Raw genomic sequence first — 22,440 nt, 5'->3', positions numbered from 1 at the left:
ACTTAATATTTGAACTCTTATTATTTACTTATACTGACGGTTATATTATTGGATGTACTTGATACCACTATGTCGGCGTGCACTTACCTTACGAAACAAGTGATGCACTTCACCTTATTCAAATATTTGTTTCTCACACACAATATCATATCACTAAATAGTATATTCATAAAGTCCACTATTAGTTGAACACAAATACAAATGATGACTTCTGATGTTAATAGATGATGAGTATATATTTACATTTGTCACACCTATCCTTTGTCTTGGTTGCGACAATGTTTTCTGAACACTCCCTCTTTCGACCGAGGGAAATTTCTTGTCAAGGTTGGAACTTCCATCACTACCAACTATTTATTTTAAAACGTCAATGATATTATCGCCGTTCTGACTGGTGTAGAAACTTCCTTATTGTATGCAAGGAACTTCCGAGTTGAACGACATATACCTGACTTCTTAAGACTGATGTTAATATTGGCTTCTTTCAGACTTGCAAGTAACCTTTTCAATTGTATATGTCAATCAAAGGTGCGATCAGCTAAACATATGTAATCTACGTATTTAGCAAATCCTTTGGCAGTATTCTTTCAAGTTCCGTAACCGGTTGCACTGATATATCCGTACGGCACAACCGTAAATTTCCATAGTTTGCCATCAAAAGTGAATTGTCGCGAACCAGGGTGTAATGGGATTGCATGATAACTATGAATAGAATGCAATTGCAACTGAAACTTGCGATACCTAGTTTTACTAAATATGTTATCAATCGCTTCTTCCTTTAACTGTCTCAATCAGAAATGCTAATTAATTCCTCTCATATCCCAACATATTCTGATTTTGTACGTACTTTTTTTTTGGAACGACTAATGTCCAGCTAGACTGAATATGTAGATATACTTGGTTGTAAAATTCCAGCTTTATACATTTTTTTTATTTCTTCTCTATATTGAAGTAGATACTTAAGTGAAATAAGATTTTTTTTTTTTAGCTGTGCAATCTTGTGTATTCACCTCCGTCTTTATGTAAATTTATTACATCGTCCATGATGATCTTGGAACATTTCTTTGAATTCAATATTTCTTTCAGTAGTTTTTCTGGAAAAAGGAGCTTACGGACTATTTTGCTCACATCCTGTCCTTAAAATCTAACAGTTGGATCACTGAAATTCAATACAGCGACTAATTTTTTCAGTACATCAATGCCTAAGAAAATCTCTATACCCAACGAAGGTACGCCAAATACCCTGACGTTAATTTGAACATCAGCCACTGAGACCAATATCTCAAACTGGCCTAACAATCACTTCGCCTTCCTTGCAAAATCGAGCAATGATACATCGCTGACTCAACAATCAAGAGTGCGTCACATCGTACCTAGCGCGAATCTATGCATCCCAAAATATAAGATACTTTCTGTGCCACTGGCAAATAGACATTGGTACTAAACTCCGTTTATGGAAATCTTAATCATGCTTGTCGAGTGTGTACTTATATTATGAATAATATTTTCATTTATTTTTTCATCTTCTACATCATTGCGATCCCCTATTACTTCCTTTGGGGTGTGGGCAGAACAAATGAGGTGCCTTCGTCCTATCCTCTTCCACACGCTGTCGATATAGACCACTATCGTTGCGTTTTAATAGTTTACCGATCGACGGTTAGGTTCTGAGCAAGCCTGATCATTACTTTGTGTAATCGTTGCTGTTGGATGTTCGAAACGCTATGCGACAACGGGACTCTTATTTGGGCCTATATCACAGGGTTGGGTTGATTGTCTCCCTTGTTGATTCCTTACTGGATCTTCTTGATCAGATGCTCGGCTTCCAGTTGCGTTTTCCTATTTTCTTTTTCCATCCTGCTTCTCTCTACGATTACACGGAGATCGTCTCCTGTGGCCTTGATCCCATGTTTGTCTCATGAGGCCTTACATCTTGCTAAAGAATTTCTCGATTTACCTTATTTTTGTATATCGCCTGATACCTTTTTTCACCTGTATCAACTTCCTTATTCCTTCGACATTCCAAGAGACACTACTCGCTCCCGGAAAGAAATATACCGGTGACAAGACCTCTCTGTATTTAAAAGATAAGGCTTTCATGAATCCGAGAGAATATAAACTTCGGGACTATTCGGACATAATTTTTGCAATTGCTGGAATTTGTGTGTAGCAAATTCCTTAACAGTAGGATACTTGCGAAGGTTGAAATGCTAATTCCTGCATACAGTCAATTTACCTGCCACGACCTGGAAAGATAGAAACGTCTCCTTCAATGCATTCTCTAACTTCTGATATGAGGAGAAAGGTTTCATTTATAATTTGAACCAACTTCTCGCCGAGCCATCAAATATTTGGCACGTTATTCGAAGTAATTGTTGACGAGACAAAATCATAATGCAGCTTCATCTCTCGCCAACGAAGTCGGCACTTGAGGTCTATTGGGTTGTCCATTAAATCTTGTGAAGTGCTCTATTTCAGTCAGGTTAACTGGCAATCCGCTTCTCTTAATACGAAGACATATCTCATCCAGCACTGGTATGACGTCTGTGTCACTTGCAGTCCCATAATGCATGTAATTAGCATTCGTCTCTTTTCCAGAATCTCCCATATGTTAAAAAGAAAATACATGCAAATTCTTTTCCTTCTTTCTTTTCTGGTGACCTCTGCATCGTCCTTCCTCTGCATTGCTGTTTTGTGAAGGTCTGGCTTGACAACGGGTGTTCTTTGAAGGTATCACACGTTGATCCGAGTAGTAAAATTATTTTATACTGTTATTGATCCCTTTGCCTACTCTACAATAATCAAAACCGCAGTATCCCTCTTGAATCACAACACGATTTGCACTGTTCACTTCGCCACAGTTCACTTTCTCATCATTACTAGATGTACGCACGTTTGCACTATCCCAATAAATTTCAAGGTCTTCTATACTTTTCGTGATAGTACTTAATCATTTGCTCCAACTCGTTAATTTTTGTTGCATAATTGTAATGTCATTATTTACCTTTCCTATCTTTTCGATATCTTCATCTACACAATTTTTGAAGTTGCCTTGTTACACATGTTTTAACTTTTTGATATGCTTTCTCGTTTCAGCAATACGTTGGGATAATTGTTGAGTTACCTTACATACTTGTTTATTCATATTGCTTATATTTTTCACTAACTCAATATCCACACTCCAATCATGTGTATGGCAGAGTATGTTTTTGCACATCTCAACAAAATTTAAAATTTTGGATAAATGTCCCTGTGTTGGATTGTAAACAAAGTTTGTCACCGGATATAAAGGTATCAATCATGCTTACAGGCCAAAGTAAGCTACTTACATTCCTTATATCTGACACACAATCATAGTCATACGTCTTGCAAATAATATCAGAAAAATTAACACACTGCTAAACAAGACTGTACTTATTTAATATAAAACACACTTACACGTACGTCTGATGAGGATCTTGGCTAGAAGATCAAAACGTCACGTGCAAATGTGTTTTTATATATAAATGCAGTCTTGTTCAGCATTGTGTTTATTTTTCGTCATCTGTAAGAATTTTCTTACATATATATTTTCTCGAATTTACTTAATGCTACTTTAAATTACTCCATCTTGTGTTCACGAGTTATTTACAGTATGAACCTCAAAATCTTTATATATATATATATATATATATATATATATATATATATATATATATATATATATATCTGGGACCAACTGTTTATAAGACATTGTATGTGCTCCATTATGAATAATCACTTCCTTTATAGTCAATCTTGAACGTTAATACGATCTCGAGTTCATATGCAGTAGATAATCACGCGTCCTTTAAAATCTCATTTGACTGAAGTAAAAATTATGTCTGTGCATGAATAACTTATTATTTATTTATTAAGTTGAACACAATATGATATAATAATCTCACCTTTATGTTCGCTATTGACTTTCAGAAGAACTGAATATTAATAGAAGCGATATAATATTTGAGTTATTTAGATTTCTACACTTATTGGTGAATAACTAAGAACTTCTGTACTTATAACGTGGTTCTACCTCCGGAGCTAAAAGTGTCACTACAACAAAAATTAAAACATATTTTTCTCGTGTTAGGAAACTTATTTCATAATAAACGGGTAAAATAAGTATATGGTAACGACTTGAGAGAAGCATCATCATAAATATTGATGTAAGTAATACTACTAATATTTTAATAGTAATAATAATAATAATAATAATAATAATAATAATAATAATAATAATAATAATAATAATAGTAATAATAACAATAATATAGTGAAGTTCACCAAGTTAAAATATTTGGCTCAGGACTAAAAATAATGAGATGAACGAGAAGAAAGCTAAATAAATAGAGAAAAATTAGGGTACAGAAATTTTTATGATTACAATTAATATTGAAGAAACTAAACATTTGAAAACCAAAACATAATACATATTTCCTGCGTAATAAATATATTTTTGGAATTCGGAGTCACAGAAATACACTGAGACGCAGAATACAGAACAATTTATTGCATTTCTGCGCAAGGTCTTGTATGCAAAATTGCACAAAAATAAAATTTCAAATTCTAAACAATTTCTCATATGTTATAATAACGAATCGTAGGTATAACACACTTTCTAAATTTGGCACAATTAGCCGGCATCCCACGTACGAAGTCCAATTGATTTGAACAGATCTTGTAGAGAAATTTTCGTCTTCATACCACCACACAAAGAAAAATGGAAGGGAAAAGAGAAGTACAAATAAGCAGAACACAACGGATCGATGAAATTAAAATTATAATATCGGGAATTAAAAGAGGATACTCAAGATCGAGAAACGTGGAACCAAAATAGAGAAAAACATTTCATTAGCCGTAGAACTATTAGACGGTGGAATACTTAACCCTTTCCGGATCATGGCTTTTTGGGCTATTTTTTAGACTTTCAGTCAAGCAGCTACTGCATCGTCACTATTTATCCTAGGATCATGGTTCATACCTCATTCTCTTCAGAATAGAGCTGGCTTTCAAATGGTATCACTTGCTTGCCCATACCGTATACCAGGAGAGGGAAAATTGATGTCGAAGGGAAACTTTTGAAAGGGAAAATATTTTGTCCAACATTGGGCCCCCTGCCCCCCCGTGTAAACGTAGAGACCTCCAAAAAATGTGATAAATAGTACTGGGTAAACTAAATGCGTGTACCAAATTTCAAGTTTCCATCTTGAATAGTAAGGGCGGGAGAAATTTTATCAGGAATTCCCACAATGCCCAAAATTACCGCAAAACACCATGATTTCAGGGAAAAAGAATTCCTGAGACATCCCTAATTACCCTAGGGTCATGTTTCGCCCATCATTCTCTTCAGAATAGAACTGACTTTCAGACGGTATGACTCACGTGTCTCTATCATGTATGCAAGGCGGGAAAATCCCGAAGAAAGGGATTTTTTGGTCTAAAAATCCTTTTTTCAACTTTTGACCCTGTGGACCCCCCTGTTTTTACGCAGAAATCGGAAAAAATCTGGTAAATACTACTCGGTGGACTGAATGTTTATGCAAAATTTCAATCTTCTACGTGAAAAAATAGGCCCGCCAAAAGAAATGTGCCGACCATGCCCCATTTTTACCATATACAGAAGTATATTTTGATAAAAAAAATCACTGAGACGGCCCTAATTACCCTAGAATAATAATTCGACCGTCATTGTCTTCAGAATAGAACTGCCTTTCAGACGGTATGACTCACGTGTCTCCATCATGTATTTTTGGCGGGAAAATCACGAAAAACGGGATATTCTGGGTCTAAAAATCCCTTTTTTCAACTTTCTTCGCCTCTGGAACTCCTCATGTTACAAGGCAGAGATCTGAAAAAATCTGGTAAATACTACTAGGTGGCCTGAATGTTTATGCAAAATTTCAATCTTCTAGGTGCAAAAGTAAGTCCGCAAAAAAAAAAAAAAATAAACCGACCTTGTCCCATTTTTCCCTATATAGAAGTATATTTTTTAAAAATTCCCTGAGACATCCCTAATTACCCTAGGATAATAATTCGACCGTCATTCTATTCAGAATGGAACTGCCTTTGAGACGGTATGACTCGTGTGTCCCTATCATGTATGTGAGGCGGGAAAATGACGAGAAACGGGATTTTTGGGGTAAAATTATCCTTTTTTAACCCTTTGCCCCTCTGGTTCCCCCCGTTTTAAGACTGACATCGGAACAAACAATCTGGTAAATACTACGCGGTGGACTGAATATTTGTGCAAAATTTAAATCTTCTACGTGAAAAAATAAGCCCGCCAAAAAATAATGAACATAGGCTTCATAAGAGAAAATTTATATTTCAAAATTATGACGTCATCACCTCCATTGTCTGGACGCAGGACGGTCTGAAGCCATACGTAATGTCTTCTACAATGTCTCTGGACTTGAAAAAAAAAGAAAAAAACGGACGAAAAAGCTCAAATAGAAGAGAAATAACGCAATATACCATGAAAAACGCGCATGGCACAAAATGTACCATATGATCCCCAAAGGGTTAATACATAATCCTACGCGTTCAAGTATTACTATCTACTTTTAGCAGTAAGAAATCATCAGGGCTGGAACACATAAGGTTAGTATTGTGTTATGTATAGGTGGATTACAAGCTCAATTAGATATTAGTGAATCCAGCAAAGTGCCATTTATAAAATGCTAATAACCAACCCCACTAGAGAGGAACTTAAAACGTCCCAATGTAAGAAGTTCAGGATTTTTATCTGAACTATCGGTGAGAAAGTTAACATTAGACATTACTCATCACGACTGGAACGTGTAAGATTAGTATTATGTTTCTATTGAATCGTTTAATCGGACATAAATAAAATGTTTAAAAAATGTCAAACATTACATATTTAAAAATGTGAAGCGTGTATCCGAAAAGCGTGAATCAATAAAAGCTTCTCCCGTGCAACACTCACAACTTCACACCACGATCCACTATGTACTTCAACACTTAGTGAACTACTATGACCTATCACTCTTCGCAAGCACTGTGGTCAACAGTCACCTACTATGTTCGACGACTAAGAAACACTTGTTAACACGAGCATTATATATAAGCATTTCTTATGTGTGTTTATTTAAATGTAACAAATGATTGAATTCAATTTTACGTGGTTGAAAGGAAGAAAACACGAAGAACGTTGACATTTCGTTGCTAATCATTGTGAATCTCTATGGCTAATTCCAAAGCGTACATTTCCTCTACAGTAACTGTAGATCTAGCCATTATGATATAAGCAGTATCTTGCCTAAAAGTAAGAGCCTAAACTGCGTAAAGCAAAGTTTTAGTGAGGGTAAAGTGAAGAAGTCATTTCCTACTTAAGTCACTCATTGTAGTTGAAAGAGTTAAATATTTTCGTTCTTCTTCATTCTCCATTTTATCTCGCACTTTCTATCGGAAGTCGTCTATTTTTTTTTGCCATTGCACGCATAGGTCGCAGGTACTCTTCTTACAAGGGAAAAAAGGGAGATTATATATCGAAGTGGAAGATGGTTTATACACCAATCGAAAGCACTAGTGACACCTACTATGAAACTGTAATAAAATTTTTCCGAATACATCTTTGTGCGAGTTATATCAACATACAGGGTTTTCAGAAAGTCCGTTTCCAGCTCTAGAATGGGAAACGGTGAGATAGATGCTAAAACTGGAAAACATGTGTATGATCATTTTAAAAGTACCATGAGTCAAAGCAAAAAGTGATGTCCCAGGGCCACTCGCAGGGTTCCAGTCGAGGTCTAACTCAACAATTCCAAATGGTAATGGGGTCAAGTAGCATATCGTTGGAAACCTGTAGGGAAGTGAAAGAAAACGGAATAGGTCTCGACTCTATAAAATTATCCTGTGCAAAATGGCGGCTGGTCAAAATGTCAGTAAAAACGTCATTGACAAGTCTATGACCACCCCAATATATCTGAAACGGTGAGACGGATGTCAAAATTGGGAAACACGTGTGTTATCAATTTAGAAGTGCAACGATCTAATGTAAAAAAATATTTGTCCCACGGTCCTCCACAGTGTCCCAGACGGGGTCGTACTCAAAATTTTCAAATGGCAAGGGAGATCAAGTAGCATATTGTTGGAAAGCTGTAGGGAAATGAAAGAAGACTGAACAAGTACCGATTCTCTAAAATTGCCCTATGCGGAATGGCGGCCGGTCAAAATTGAATCCTCATTTCGATTCTCCGAGCGCATTCGATTTCCATTTTGTAATGGTAACTTTTGTCATTATGAGACGTTTGTACGTATCCACGGTACCTGGTGCAAAAATTTTTTTGTTTGAATCATTTTATAGTTGATAATCCAGACTAGCATAAGTACTACTTGCGCCCCTACTACGCGGGTGCTCCAGGGCTCCAGCACCCACACAAATAATTTTGTGGGTCCACCACACCCATAAAAATTTTTAGTTTGAGAGAAACAAAATCAAATATTTCTCACTTGCCATTATCTAAAAAGCAATTAAAACATTGAGATGGAAGTTAAAATTTCTAACTTCTAATACATAATTGTTTATTCGAAATGTGTTTGTAAAAGGCAACCAAGCAACACAGCCCCTACAATAAGAATGGAACTATACTGTGAATAGAATCGAGCACAACCCTTTATGACAGTGTTCATAAAAGATTTAAACTAAAAGAAATCAATAAAAAATATCGAGACTCCCCTGAAAACATATAATACCTCCGCGATTGATATGCACCCACATAAATTTTGGAACGTCGGCAGAACTATTCTACACCATATGTTAACTAGTCAGTTTTATACTCAAAGATGTCAAATGTTAATTCTTTTGTTTTCATTATTTCTTAATTTTATTTTATTATATTTCTTTGTTTATTCATTTATTTAGACATTAGTGGGTCCAAAGAGCAGAATCTCAAACCAGGGTGCGTTTCCTTTCTTTCCGTTGAGTACAAGAATTAAAGTGAAAAAAAAAACGACCATAGAAAGAATAACTAAGAAACAAGATGTTTGCACAGTGTTATCAATGATCGTCCAGACTTGTTTCATCTACTTTCAATTAACAACAGCTTTCCAACGATATGCTACTTAACCTCCCTTGCCATTTGAAAATTTTGAGTAGAACCGCATCTGGGACTCTGGAGGACATTTCAGGCATTTTTCTTTTGAAATGATGACACACACGATTTCCTGTCTTGACATCTGTCTCACCGTTTCAGTTTTTTTCGGGTGCCCATAAACTTTACAATGACGTTTTTGCTGATATTTTGACCGTCCGCCATTTTGCACAGGGTAATTTTATACAGTCGAGACCTATTACGTGTTCTTTCATTTCCGAACAGGTTTTTAACGATATGCTAGTTGACCCCCTGACAATTTGCAATTTTTGAATTGGACCTCACTTGTGACCCTACGAGTGGCTCTGGGACAACGCTTTTTGTTTTGATACGTTGTACTTTCAAAATGACCAGACACGTGTTTCCCTGTTTTGGCATTTCTCTCACCGTTTGCGATTCAAGGGGTGAAAACGGATTTTCTGGACACCCTATATATTCATATAACTCGCACAGTATATGTATTCGGAAATTTTTTATTACAGTTTCATATTAGGCGTCATTAGTGCTTTCGATTGGCGTATAAACAATCTTCCACTTTGATATATAATCTCCCTCTCTTCCCTTGTTAGTTGTAAGCTTTGTCTCAAAAATACTGCACATAATCCCGATATAAATCTTATGATCTTGAGCTACAGAAAACTGAAATTCTAGAAGTGTACAATAGAATAAAAAAAAAACATTGCATTATCTAATTATGCATAAATCTACTTCTAATAAACAACGGTATAAATGTCTCACGAGGAACAGGTATCCAACAAACATTCTTCAAAATGCAACTGAATTCCTTAGTTGAAAATCTTAAAATTTTGAGTTAATCAATTTCTTACTGCCAATCATTCAAATAACTTAATGCTTACTTGCTTAATAAACGTACCACAGCACACATTATATTAATAGAGTGTTTGCCTGCCATTTTATAAAACAATTACAAAGCACAGTTTTCAAAGTTTCTCATTAAACAGTTATGTAACTGCTTATCATTAAAAACAAAGAAAAAATCCTAAAGTTTTATTTGATAATCTTTCTTTACAGAACAGGTAATTTTGTTTATACCTAAGTAAAATGAAGTATCGAAGCAATGTATTTGCTTCAAAAAATCGAAAGAGAATAGTTAAGTATTCATTAGTACTTTTTATTTATAATGTTATTGAGTCCTATCGATTTTAATCCAATTTTTATCATACATGGGCAATTTAACTGTCAACATTTATTTGTACAATGGTTCATTTAAACATCCTATGTTTATGAACCCAGGCTAAGGGAAAAGACGAAACGCATTATAATAGTGCAACGAAGAAAGTGAGAAGCACGTTTTCAATGTTCGTGAGTACCTCAAAAACGCCAAGGAAACTATCATAATTTGGGACAAAACCAGTAGCCCAGATGCCAGGGGTGATCACTCTTCCAGTGAGTATCCTTGGCCCGGGGTGATCACTCTTCTAGTGAGCATCCTTGACCCCATAACATAATCAGTGTTCAAAGAACAGACGAAAGCTTTCTTTAAGGGAACATATTATTTTGCCTGCAAATGTCAAAGAAAAAATCCTTTTTTATATAATCTTTTCCCGCGGTAGAAGTTCATAAAACAAGACACTCCATCTTAAGATTTAATGTTCTGAGACAGGAACTTCTACCAGTGAATTAAATAAACCATATAATAAGCTACTTGCAGAAGAGAAAAAGCTGAATTTCTGGTTAGTCTAGTGAGAGTTCGTTCGTGATACAACATACATGAACCTAACAGCAATTACTATAATTTAAAATGTTCTGTATCGTTATATATTTTCTAAATATCTACAATTTTTTGTGTCATCTATATTCATTATTTTTAATTACTAAGATGTTTTGTACATAAAATAATGCTACGGTTTCAGAACCAATAAATAAATGAATACTAAAATGTGTTTTTTTATACAAAAAATATATTTTTAGTGAGAGAGGAGATATAAATAATTCGGCGACGTACTGTTCCCATATAGTAGGAAACGTATTACCTAATATTGACATGAGTCAGAAGCGTGTCAGTACTCAGTCTTAAACCTCTAGGCCTGGCATAAGGAGGAGGTTTATGCAGTTTACCGTTACCTTTGGATACTTATTTCAATGCCGAACTGTCCTACGTCTTACAACGCAACGCATTAAGTTGCATTATATATGTGATCAAATGTTTGCGATTCAAATGACACAGTTTCAGGTGAAGGAAAAAATAATATCTAACGTAGTTTTGCAAGAGTTGAAAAGAAATATTCAAACAAACCGTAACCTAGATGAAATAAACACTTTTAAATGTACCTCAGAGCCTGCGCACTGCTACCAGCATTTCGAGTATCATTTTCATGAACATCCTCTCGATCATCCCTCTTATCTCCAATAGGGGCACATATGTGACTGCTTGACCCGTCTGTGATGTATGAAAGATTGGAAGATCTTCGCCTGATGGTACTAGGAAAACGTTCGGCATAAACTAGTACATCATCTGTTGGTAAACGCTTCACCAAACATATAGCTTTCGAAGTTAGTTTCCCATCTGGTATTGTTTCACCCTCATTCTTTTCTGAAGCGATATTCTCTCCTTCCGTTCCACTTCCTCTTTTCTTGTTTTCCAAAGCTATAGTAAGAGGACCTTTATCATCATTAGTGTTACTAATACATAGTTCATATCTACAATCTTCAAATGACTCCTTTTCTGTTTTAATTTCAACTTTAATAGGAACGTTTTCTATTTTCATTTCAATTTTATTAAAAGCAAAGTTGAAACAACGTAAAGGCATTTCCATCACACAATAGTGTTCACGTGGGAGATTTGAAACCTTCAGCAATTAACGTTCAAGAGAAACCAATAGATCTGAAAAGAATAAGAAAAATATTATTCGGTTCAACAAAATTCATCAGAGGGTTGGAAGAAGATAACAGTTATTCCCGCTTCAGGCGAAATCTAGTTAGTGGGTGGAAAGGTTTTGGATCAGACTAGGCATATAAAAATACTGAAAGAAGTAATTTAAAATATGTAAGATTTTGCTACTACTCATACCAAAATATCGATATAATTAAATGCCGAAAATACAGAACTACACAAAAATATAGAAATACTCACCAATTCCATTTTTTTATATTTTCTCTCTTGTCAACTTACATATATTATAGGCCTATATTTCCTTTCTAGCATATCATTATAATTTTCTTATACATTATTACATTTTATCGAGGTACGATTCTTGCTGTTTTCTCTTTACCTTGAAATAAATTTACCAATACTAAACGTACGATCAGTGCTGCATCAGCAAAAAAATAAAAAAAAGCCAAAATAAAAATATTTTCTACTCTATTACTAGCCTATATTTGTGAAATAAATCATGACAGCATAGCTATACAAATTTTAGACTTAAAAATGAATGACATTTTCAAGACATACTGTAATATTTTATGGAGGGATTTTTTGCTGTATTCAGTCTTTCACTTGCGTATAGCGTCCATTCTAGTACCAGTTATATGAAATATAGGCAAACTGGTTAAAGTTGGATCCTAAGAATACCCACCCACCAGAAATGAACCGGAGTTTCGCGAAGATGGCGCACACGATAACCTTAATGTATCTATAGGGGAAGTTGCTCTACCAAGGGACAGTATGTACCAAGGAACAACGCGCTTAAAGCGTCCTAAATTCATGAAATGTTTTTTTTTTTCATTTTATAATTGAAGTCATCATTGGAAGTGTGATTTGGCTACACTGAATGAATTGCACATGGCGGCGAGACCTCTTCGAAGGAAGGCCTAATCGATTTTGGGTGTCAAAAACTAATTTTTTATTGTGTAGTTTCGAATGTTCTGTCATACTGAACAGAAGTTGAAGCGGAGGAGAAAGGCTACAACGTAATTAGGACATGCATTTACTAACTGGACACTCAGGTAATTTAAAATTAACTTGTTTAATTTTTCTAAAATTTACCTCTGTTTACAAATTGAACAGTTGTTGTACCAAGGGACATGATAGCTTGATGTACCACGGGACAGTGTTTTCCTTGTCCCTTGGTACATCACTTTAAAGTAAGAATTATTTTCCAAAATATTGTTTTCTGCATAGCCCATAGATTGCAAGCAAACAAAATATACGAGTGTTATAGGCGTATAAATTAGAAAAAACTATGAAAATATTTTAATACAACATTGATAACTCGAAGTCAGAAAAATTATTCGCACAAAAACCCATGTTAGAAAATTCCTGTATTAAGGTGATAAGTTTCACGTGGAACACAAATTTCACGGATATTGCTATGCAGAAATTAAGTTTTGAGGAAATTATGTTAAAATGTTAGACGAATATTCACAGCAATTCTTTAATTATATGACTTTGCTTTGCTTTGTTTCAGCACAAAAGAATGCCTAGAAGTAAAGGTGGTGTCAATAGATCAATTCCAACAAAAGAATGTATGGAAGCAGCTGTTCAAGAAGTGTTTCTGCAAGGCATGCTGCACTTAAAGATAAAGTATCGAAGTCTGCTGTTGCTCGTTATGTACGTAAATTTAAAAACTCTAACACAGAATTTCATTACAATCCCAATTACGACGTCCATAAAGTGTTTTCCGAAGAAGAGGAAACTCAGCTAGTAAATTAACTCATAGAAGCAGCTCGACTGAAACATGGTTTGACAAAAGTAGGAATGAGACAGCGTACGAGTTTGCTATACGAACCAATAAAACTTTTCCCATGTGGGAAACAAAATGGCTGGAGAGGGATGGCTGCGCACCTCTAGAAGACGCCATTCTAATGTGTCGTTGAGAAAGCCTGAAGGAACAAGTCTGTCACGCACTTTGGGATTTAACAGAACTGCGGTTGCGGAGTATTTTGGAAATTACACAGAAGCTCTTTAGAAATGCAAGTTTGACCCACAAGAAATCTGGAATGCGGATGAGACAGGTTTATCTACTCAGCACAATCCACCAAAAGTATTTGCTCCAAAGGGTGTGAAACAGCTTGGCTCTATCTACTCAGCCGAAAGAGGTAGCAACATTACTATGATTGATTCAGTTAACGGTGTCGGCAATAGCATTCCTCCCTTCTTTGTGTTAAGTTTCGTGAACTTTGCAAAATCCACAAACCTAATCGTGAAGAGTACAAAATTCCCACATCGCGACGTTCATAAATACACTTGGACATCACCAGACGGGAAAACACATAATCAAATTGACCACGTTTTAGTAAATAGAAGAAGGCAATCTAGCATAATTGACGTTCGATCGTATAGAGGGGCTGAGAGTGACACTGACGACTACCTAGTAGCAGCGATAATACGAGAGAGGTTATCGTTGAATAAAGGTAATATTCATTGTCCGAAAACGAAGAAATTGAATTTAAAGAAATTGGAAGAGAGCCAGGTAAGAGAGAAATACCAGATTGAAACTTCGAATACATTCTCGGCTTTAGAGATTCGGAGTGCACTAGTGTTGAGGATACCTGGATTGAAATTAGAGATAGCATTAAAATTTTAGCAAAAGAAAAATTGGGACACGCGGAAATACGTAGCAAAAAAACATGGTTCGACCAGGAATGCATAAAACTAGCAGAGAAAAGGAAATAAGCAAAATTACGCTGGCTACAAAACACGAATAAAATAACTACATGAAATTTTGCAGATATCAGGCGGGAAACTTCCAAAACTTTTAGAACAAAGAAACGCGATTTTCTGAAAGGTAAAATTAAGGAACTTGAAGATAATAGTAAAAATAGAAACATCCAGGACATGTATAAGGGAATCGACGAATTTAAGAAAGGCTATTAACCTCGTGCTTATACAGTGGACTCTTTTTAATTCGAAGTCCAAGGGGACACGAAAAAACTTCGAATTATCCAACGACATTCATTTTCACATATATAACAACAAACAAACCGAAGTACTGTGCATCAAAAACATATTCATATGGTGTAGACTTTACCTTTAAAGCAGCTTATTATTTGCATGATCGAATACCGCAAACTAACAAACGACATTGACTCCACATAATTCAAACTACGTGTACAGTGGAAAATATATTTACGTACAACACTACAACATACATTGAATAGCCCAAACAATTAAACACCAGGAACAATTTGAATATTCTGTTCTCAATTTTAAGAAGTCGTAAACCTCATTTGCTTAAATTTGATTGTTTTTGTACGGTCAATAAATCTTGAATTTCATGTATTGCGTGGAATACGATATTAATAACATTTGGTTGACTTTATCAATAATTCATCTTAAATTTTCAACCAATTCTGAAACAACATGAGGTTGGCACACGTTCTCTATCTTTACTTCTTCCCAAACTCACCTTCATCTTTATCATTACATAGATTTGCTACTTATCCTTTGTATTACTCTTCCTATGACTGCATCTGGATAACTGAAAACACGTTAAAACTGTATTTCTCTGTTTACATCTGTCCAACATTAAAAATTTTCAACTGTATTTACTTCGAATTATCCAAAACCTAGGTTCAAAAGTTCGATTTATCCACGACTTTTTACTATTGTTTTCAATACAGTTTTCAAGGGGAATGGACTTCTGTTCGAATTATCCAATATTTCGAATTATTCAAGATCGAATTAACGAGACTCCACTGTATATTAAAGAAATCTGACGGTACAGTTCTCACTGACACGGATAGTATCTTAAATAGATGGAAAAATTTCTTAGACGATTTGCTTAACACGACACCAAAAACTACGGTGCGTGGAGAAAAGGAGATACACACTGCAGAACCGCATATTCCAGAACCCAACCGAATAGAAGTAGAAACCGCTATAAAGAAATTAAAGAAACACAAATCTCCGGGTGTAGATGAAATTCCGGCTGAGTTAATTTTAGCTGGAGACGAAAAATTGTGGAACAAGATACACAACCTCATTCTCCTTATCTGGAACAAGGAAGGTTTCCTACAGTGATAACAGTGATAAGAATCAATCATTGTTCCAATTCACAACAAAGGCGACAAAACTGACTGTAATAATTATCAAGGCATTCGGACATGCTATTGGCAAGATTGACCCCATACGCTGATGAAATTATTTGAGATTATCAGTGCGGATTTAGACGAAATCGATCAACTATCGACCAAATATTTACCATTCGCCAAATACTCGAAAAAAAGTGGGAATAAAATTCCCCGATACATCAACTATTTATTTATTTTAGAAAGGCTTACGACTCGGTTAGGAGACAAACATTATACAACGTTCTAACAGAACTTGGAATACCGAGAAAGCTAATTAGATTAATTAAGATATGTTTAAATGAATCCCAAAGTAAAGTCCGGGTAGGGAAATTTTTGTCCACGAGCTTTCACGTTGAAAATGGCCTGAAACAAGGAGATGCGTTGTCGCCATTATTATTTAACTTCGTTCTGGAGTACGCTATAAGGAAAATCAAAGATAGCAACCAGGGCCTAGAGTTGAACGGTATTCACCAGGTTATGGCATATGCTGATGATGTAAATTTAATAGGGGATGATAGGAGGACAGTATAAAAAATGCAGAGATCATATTAAACGCTTGCAGAGACATGGGTTTAGAAGTAAATGCAGAGAAAACTAAACACATGGAAGTGCGTCGGGACCGGAATACATCAAGTTATGGACGCGTTAATATATTAAATAATAATTTTGATAAAGTGGATACTTTCAAATATCTAGGATCAATATTAACAGACGAAAATCAAATTCACGGAGAATTTAAATGTCGACTAAAAGCAGGGAATTCGTGTTACTATTCGGTTCAAAATCTCTTGTCGTCGCGAACTCTGTCGAGGAATTTGAAGCTTAAGATATATAAAACGATAATCACGCCTGTTGGTCTGTATGGCTACGAAACATGGTCACTTACTCTGAGGGAAGAACATAGACTGAAAGTATTTGCAAACAAGATCCTGAGACGAATATTCGGACCCAAGAGGAACGGGAATGGGAAATGGCGGAAACTTCATAACGAGGAACTACATAATTTATATGGTTCACCCAACATTGTTAGGATAGGCAAGTATAGGAGGCTTAAGTGGGCGGGTCATGTAGCTAGAATGGAAGAAAGTAGAAACGCTTTCAAAGTCTTGACTGGAAGATCAGTCGGAAAACGACCATTAGGAAGACCTAGGCGCAGATGGGAGGATAATATTAAGATGGATCCCGCAGATTGGAATACAAAGTAGAAACTGGATGCAGTTAGCTAAGGATAGAAGTCACTGGAGAGCTTTAGTGAACGCGGCATTTTACCTCCGGGTTCCATAGGCCATAGAGTTAGTTAGTTAGTTAGAGTACATTTTAAATACACGATGCTAAGAGGGGCTCATGTTGGTTCATCTGGTGCGGCAACTCACAACGGTTGGTCAAACGAAGAAGTGTTTCTTCAATGGTTTGGAAATTCAGTACATATGCGAGACCTCGCAATCGACCACATCTCTTAATACTAGACAATCACGATAGTCATATTTCATTACGTCTCATCGAGAGAGCCAAAGAAGCAGGTGTAATAATATTAACACTACCACCCCATACATCGCATAAGCTACAGCCATTGGATGCGACTGTTTTTGGTCCTCCTAAGACTGTTTATTACAAAGGAGTAGCTGACTGGATGAATTGTTCCTATAATGCAGGGAAACGTGTAACTATTTATCATGTAGCGGGTCTAGCGGGTACGGCATATGAATTGGCATTTACTCCAAAGAATATACTAAGTGGTTTTAAAGTAACGGGAATTTTGCCCTTGAACACAGATATTTTTCAAGATAATGAATTTATTTCAGTTGAAATTCCAGGAGCTAACAGCTCCAACAATAATGAGTGGAATTCTTTGGAAAATCGAGCTGAAACACAAGAATCTTCATCTGAAATCATTCACAATGAATCCGACGATCATCCAGAAATATCACACTCAGAAGGTCTACCACAAAGAAGCATTGATATTAGAAACCCTTCCACATCTACATCTATTGGCGCAAGACTGACACCTGAATTGATAAGACCACATCCTAGTATTGAAGATTGTAGGCCAAGCCATCGAATGGTCAATAGAAAAACCCGCTCGAGAATTATCACAGACACACCAGAGAAGTAAAAGATAATGGAAGCAAAGTCTCGTAAACCGAAACGCATCAAACAAGTGCCCAAACATGTTAAACAAAATAAGAAAGGAAAACGAAGCCTGGTTTATGATTCGAGCACCGATGATGATATAAGTTTTGAGTTGGAAGATAGTTTGAATGATGAAATTTGTTCATTTGAAGAAATCATGGCAGATGATTTGGAATATCAGTTTTCGACAGTTAATGAACATATTTCTCTTGCTATTGGCGATTATGTGTTAGTGAAAATTGTAGGGAAAAATGTAAGAAATATTTTGTGCCAAGAATTGAACGAAATATGGGTGATGAATATGACGTTAAATATTTGAAGAAGATGACCAAAATGGATATATTTTTAATGGGGACAACGATGATTTATTTTCCATTGCATTGGAAGATATCATATTGAAGCTTCCGGAGCCAATGCACATTGGTGAAACAAAACGGTCCTCAAACCACCTGAAATTTCCTGTAAATTTTGCTATCTACTTGGTTAATTTGTCAGTGTTCGGTTTTTACTTCATATAGAAACTGGGTGGTAAAGCACGTCGCATCTCACTCATTGACTCATGTGGACTATGACGTATCTTACCATTCTATTTAATATATTTTGATACGGAGAATGCATTTTGTGCCAATTACTAAACTTTATTGAAATCTGATTTAAACTAATCTGATTTAGTGGAAATATTTTTAATTTACATTTGTATCAATGCGCCTGTCATTCTTTGGGAAGAGACAAGTACTTGCATGAGCCGGGTAGTGGGAATTCTGACGCTACCCAAGATTGACAAGCCTAAAATTTTCCCACTGAATGTTTTAAATTAATGATTGGTATGTGATAAATTCAATACCAAAGGTGAAATCAGTAAGCCTCGTTTGCATAAATTAGTCATAATTAAGTATAGTAACCAATAAATAATTATAAAAATGATCGTCTTCGATAAAGCTACGTAATTTGCACTTAAGGAGGATACAACTATTTTACGACTATTTCTCATCCAATATGTAACTAAGATTGAATCTACCAATGCAGAAGTATTTTCTTCGGTGAAGTTCTATTTCCTCACTGGTAATAGGAAATAAATGATTACTTGTAATGTGGATGTGTGTGGTGAACAATTCTACTTAATCGTAACTATTCGCTCAGCAGTTTCGCGTCCGCGATTTCTTTTTTCAGTATGAAAAAAGTGCCGTAAGTTTTACTCATCGTGGTTACTTTGTTTAGTGAAATTAAGTTGTGATCATACAATTAGTAAAGAATATAATAAATGAGAATACTTCAATTTATTTTGATTGCCTTGTTTTGCTAAAGTTTACGTATAATGTAAATATCGATTAATACAAGTCATCTTACTTCATTTTTTATAATTACTTATCTTTTAGTTGTTATTTCGTTATTTATTGTTTGTACAAAGTGATTATTTAATCTTCCATTAAAAGAAGGAACCGATATTTAAGGTATCATTTGAATGTACTCACGTGTTTCACGTAACCATTTTCTTTACCATACAGTTTGGCGCAACACTGTGCAAGGGAATTCAAACGTTATGTGTTTCATTTATTTTTTGTGAGCCTTACGAAGTTCCTTCCCATGGCCATATCCCATGGTTTCGAATGTTCGAACCAAAATTGTACGAGATTTTTGTTGAGGGAGGCTTTGACTTACATTGTTAAGTGCACGGCGGATCCCCGTAAGTGACGGTGGGAAATTTGCCTAATATCATTATCCATTGTATCTTGACTAAGCATTTATATGGATATAGAGGATTGTACCCAGTATCTGTCGTACGCGATATACTAACTTGGGGTAAATTAAAAAAAAAAAAAAAATGCTCCAACTGCGCATTAGTAGCGTAGAGGTAGGAACGGTTTAGTTAAGGTTAGAAAAATTTGACCCATTTTCATAAAATTAATAATGTATTTTTTTTTCCTCAGTGAGTATACCAGCTGGAGCGGACATTGTAAAGTTAAACCCATACCTGACTTATAAATATAATTTCTTAAAATAATGTATTTTTTCCTGAGTGAGTACACAAGATGGAGTGGACATTGTAAAGTAAAACCCTTACTTGATTTATAAATATATATAAATTCACGTTACCACATTGTGAAATTAAAATTAGTGCTCAAAGATATATCATATAAATCACAGGGGCAAAATTCTTCTATGTATGCTTCACAAATATTTTTAAAATTACAATTAAATTTTCCATGTGCACTGGTTCCTATGAGTGTCCTCACTACCCTTACCTTATTTGGTGCTGGTTTACGTTTGGCGCACCAAATTTTGGAAGATTTACAAATAAAACTTAGAATTTTACATGAAAAGACGGCCTATGTTTAGCAGAAGGGGTCCAGCTCTTTTCTCTAAAAAGTGTTACAATTTTGGTAATTTCTGTTCACATTCGGTTAGTTTAGAGTAGGTTATGTTAGTTTAGGCTAGCTTAGGTTAGTATAGTATAGTTTAGGTTAGGTTAGTGTATGTTAAATTAGTGTAGGTGTCCCGCATAATTTTCCAGAAAATGATAGAATTTCGCTTATTTCTATAATATTAGGTAAGTTTACGTTAGTTTATGTTAGGTTAGGTTAGATTTGGTTACGTTATGTTACGTCTAAGTACTTGCATCATTCATTTATTCTGTAAATTTTGTGTTTTTTACGTGCTACTGGACCCCTTGTACTAAACATACTCCAAAAAGACATATTTATAAAGAACATATTTCGGTATAATGTGAATTAAAAACTTACAAACTCGCGTTGGTATATTTTCTTTTTCTCTACAAAACCACTAACGGTTAAAGAAATAAGTAATTATGTTCCAACAGGATATAGGTTACCCGTTCTGTAGAGTTTCAATACTTCATGGTGGTGTAGGTATATATCTGAAAAATTCGTTTAATATTGAATACACTGTTTTGAATTTAGAATGATTTTGTATTGAAGAGATTGTTGAAGTAGTTGGGTTATTACTAAAAAGCACAAAAGTAATAATTGTTTCTATATACCGAACCCCAAACTCAGATATCAATATTTTCGTTGCTAATTGGGAAGAGTTAAACATTTATATTAATAAATACAAAGTATTCTTTAATGGTGACGTGGACATTGATGTCCTAATTAGGTTATAGTTAAGGAGCCGTACTTCCCATTTAGGGAAGAACGAGAAACGCCATACTTTCAGGAATTATTCATCGACTATCTAGGATGTTAAAAAGTAGGTAATAGACTGAGTTCTTGCCCTTGTACTTAGGGTGTTTAGGTAGTGCAACAGTAAGACGTATCCTCGTGCATGGGAGATGAGAAGTAGCTGTTCTTAACTATTACCCCTAATTAGTTCACCGGTACGAAGTCTCTTCTGTGATATCCTCAGATCTCTCAACTATTAATATGTTAATAATCAACCAATTAGAAAATCTACATGCCTAGATAATGTACTTACTGTTCCTGTTCCTCTTGCGCCAAATATGACGCAAACAGGTTGCCTCCGTCTTGTATAAGACCTAGCGGCAATTTACAGAAGTAGCAACAAAACGGTAAGATAGGTCAAAGAGGGTAGAGAATAAACTCTCTGAAAGTTAAGAGATAAGCGGTTGTCAAGAGAGAGCACTATGAGCTACAGGAAAACATGCGATTTGTAGAGAGGTAAAAGATATAAAATTTGAGAAGAGAAATCGGCGCGGGGAATAGAATGGAATCCAAATCGAAAGGTCCCAAACCATAAGTTGCATACAAGAGAGAGTAGAACTGTGAACGATAGAGAGAGTAAAGAGGACATGAAAAAACCAAATGATTACCTGTACCAAGGTCCGCCCCACAGTCACAGCGGATTGAGGGAATAGGAGGCAATAGAGGCGAACGGGAGTAGGTGCGACATGAAGAAGAAGTTGGAGTAAAATACGGATTTTTAAGGTGGAGAGGGTGGCGGAAAGAAACCAGGGCGAGGAGGGGAGGGGAGAAGGCTGATGCCAATACCAAGTAGCTGTAGGACTTTGGGAGTTATAATGTTTCCAACGTTGTATATGACGAGAGAAGGAATTGAAGCGGTAAGAGGAGGGGTTGAGTTTGAAAGAAATCGGGTGACCAAACAAACTTCCAACACGTGCAGCGTTGTCCGCTGATTCATTGCCCACGACACCCACGTGACTTTTCACTAGTAAAAAGAAAGTAGAACAAGCATGAGTGGTATGTAGAGCTACCAACGATTTGATCTC

General features: G+C 35.6%; 1 protein-coding gene across 4 annotated transcripts in view; it reads right to left on the bottom strand.

Annotated features, from left to right (window-relative positions):
- The window catches only part of LOC145690825 (uncharacterized), a 28,107-nt gene extending 5,946 nt beyond the window's left edge, over nucleotides 1–22,161 (bottom strand). The window contains exons 1-2 of one of the 4 annotated variants that reach the window (XM_081766138.1): nucleotides 22,024–22,161; nucleotides 11,427–11,979 (exon numbers count right to left, since the gene is read on the bottom strand). In XM_081766138.1, the coding sequence (XP_081622264.1) occupies nucleotides 11,427–11,911 (485 nt within the window). In that variant the 5' untranslated portion in view covers nucleotides 11,912–11,979; nucleotides 22,024–22,161. Of the gene's footprint in view, nucleotides 1–11,426; nucleotides 11,980–20,977; nucleotides 21,119–21,553; nucleotides 21,606–21,668; nucleotides 21,923–22,023 lie in introns of those variants that run through there. The other 3 variants (XM_081766137.1, XM_081766141.1, XM_081766139.1) reach the window with 3 other exon arrangements.
- Nucleotides 22,162–22,440: the final 279 nt, after the last annotated feature.

This window comes from Thermobia domestica, chromosome 7 (genome assembly GCF_964235325.1).
Source record: "Thermobia domestica chromosome 7, izTheDome1.hap1.1, whole genome shotgun sequence".
Taxonomy (NCBI): Eukaryota; Metazoa; Arthropoda; class Insecta; order Zygentoma; family Lepismatidae; genus Thermobia; species Thermobia domestica.
The sequence above is the reverse complement of the archived record's forward strand: the minus strand, read 5'-3'. Positions and strand labels throughout refer to the sequence as shown.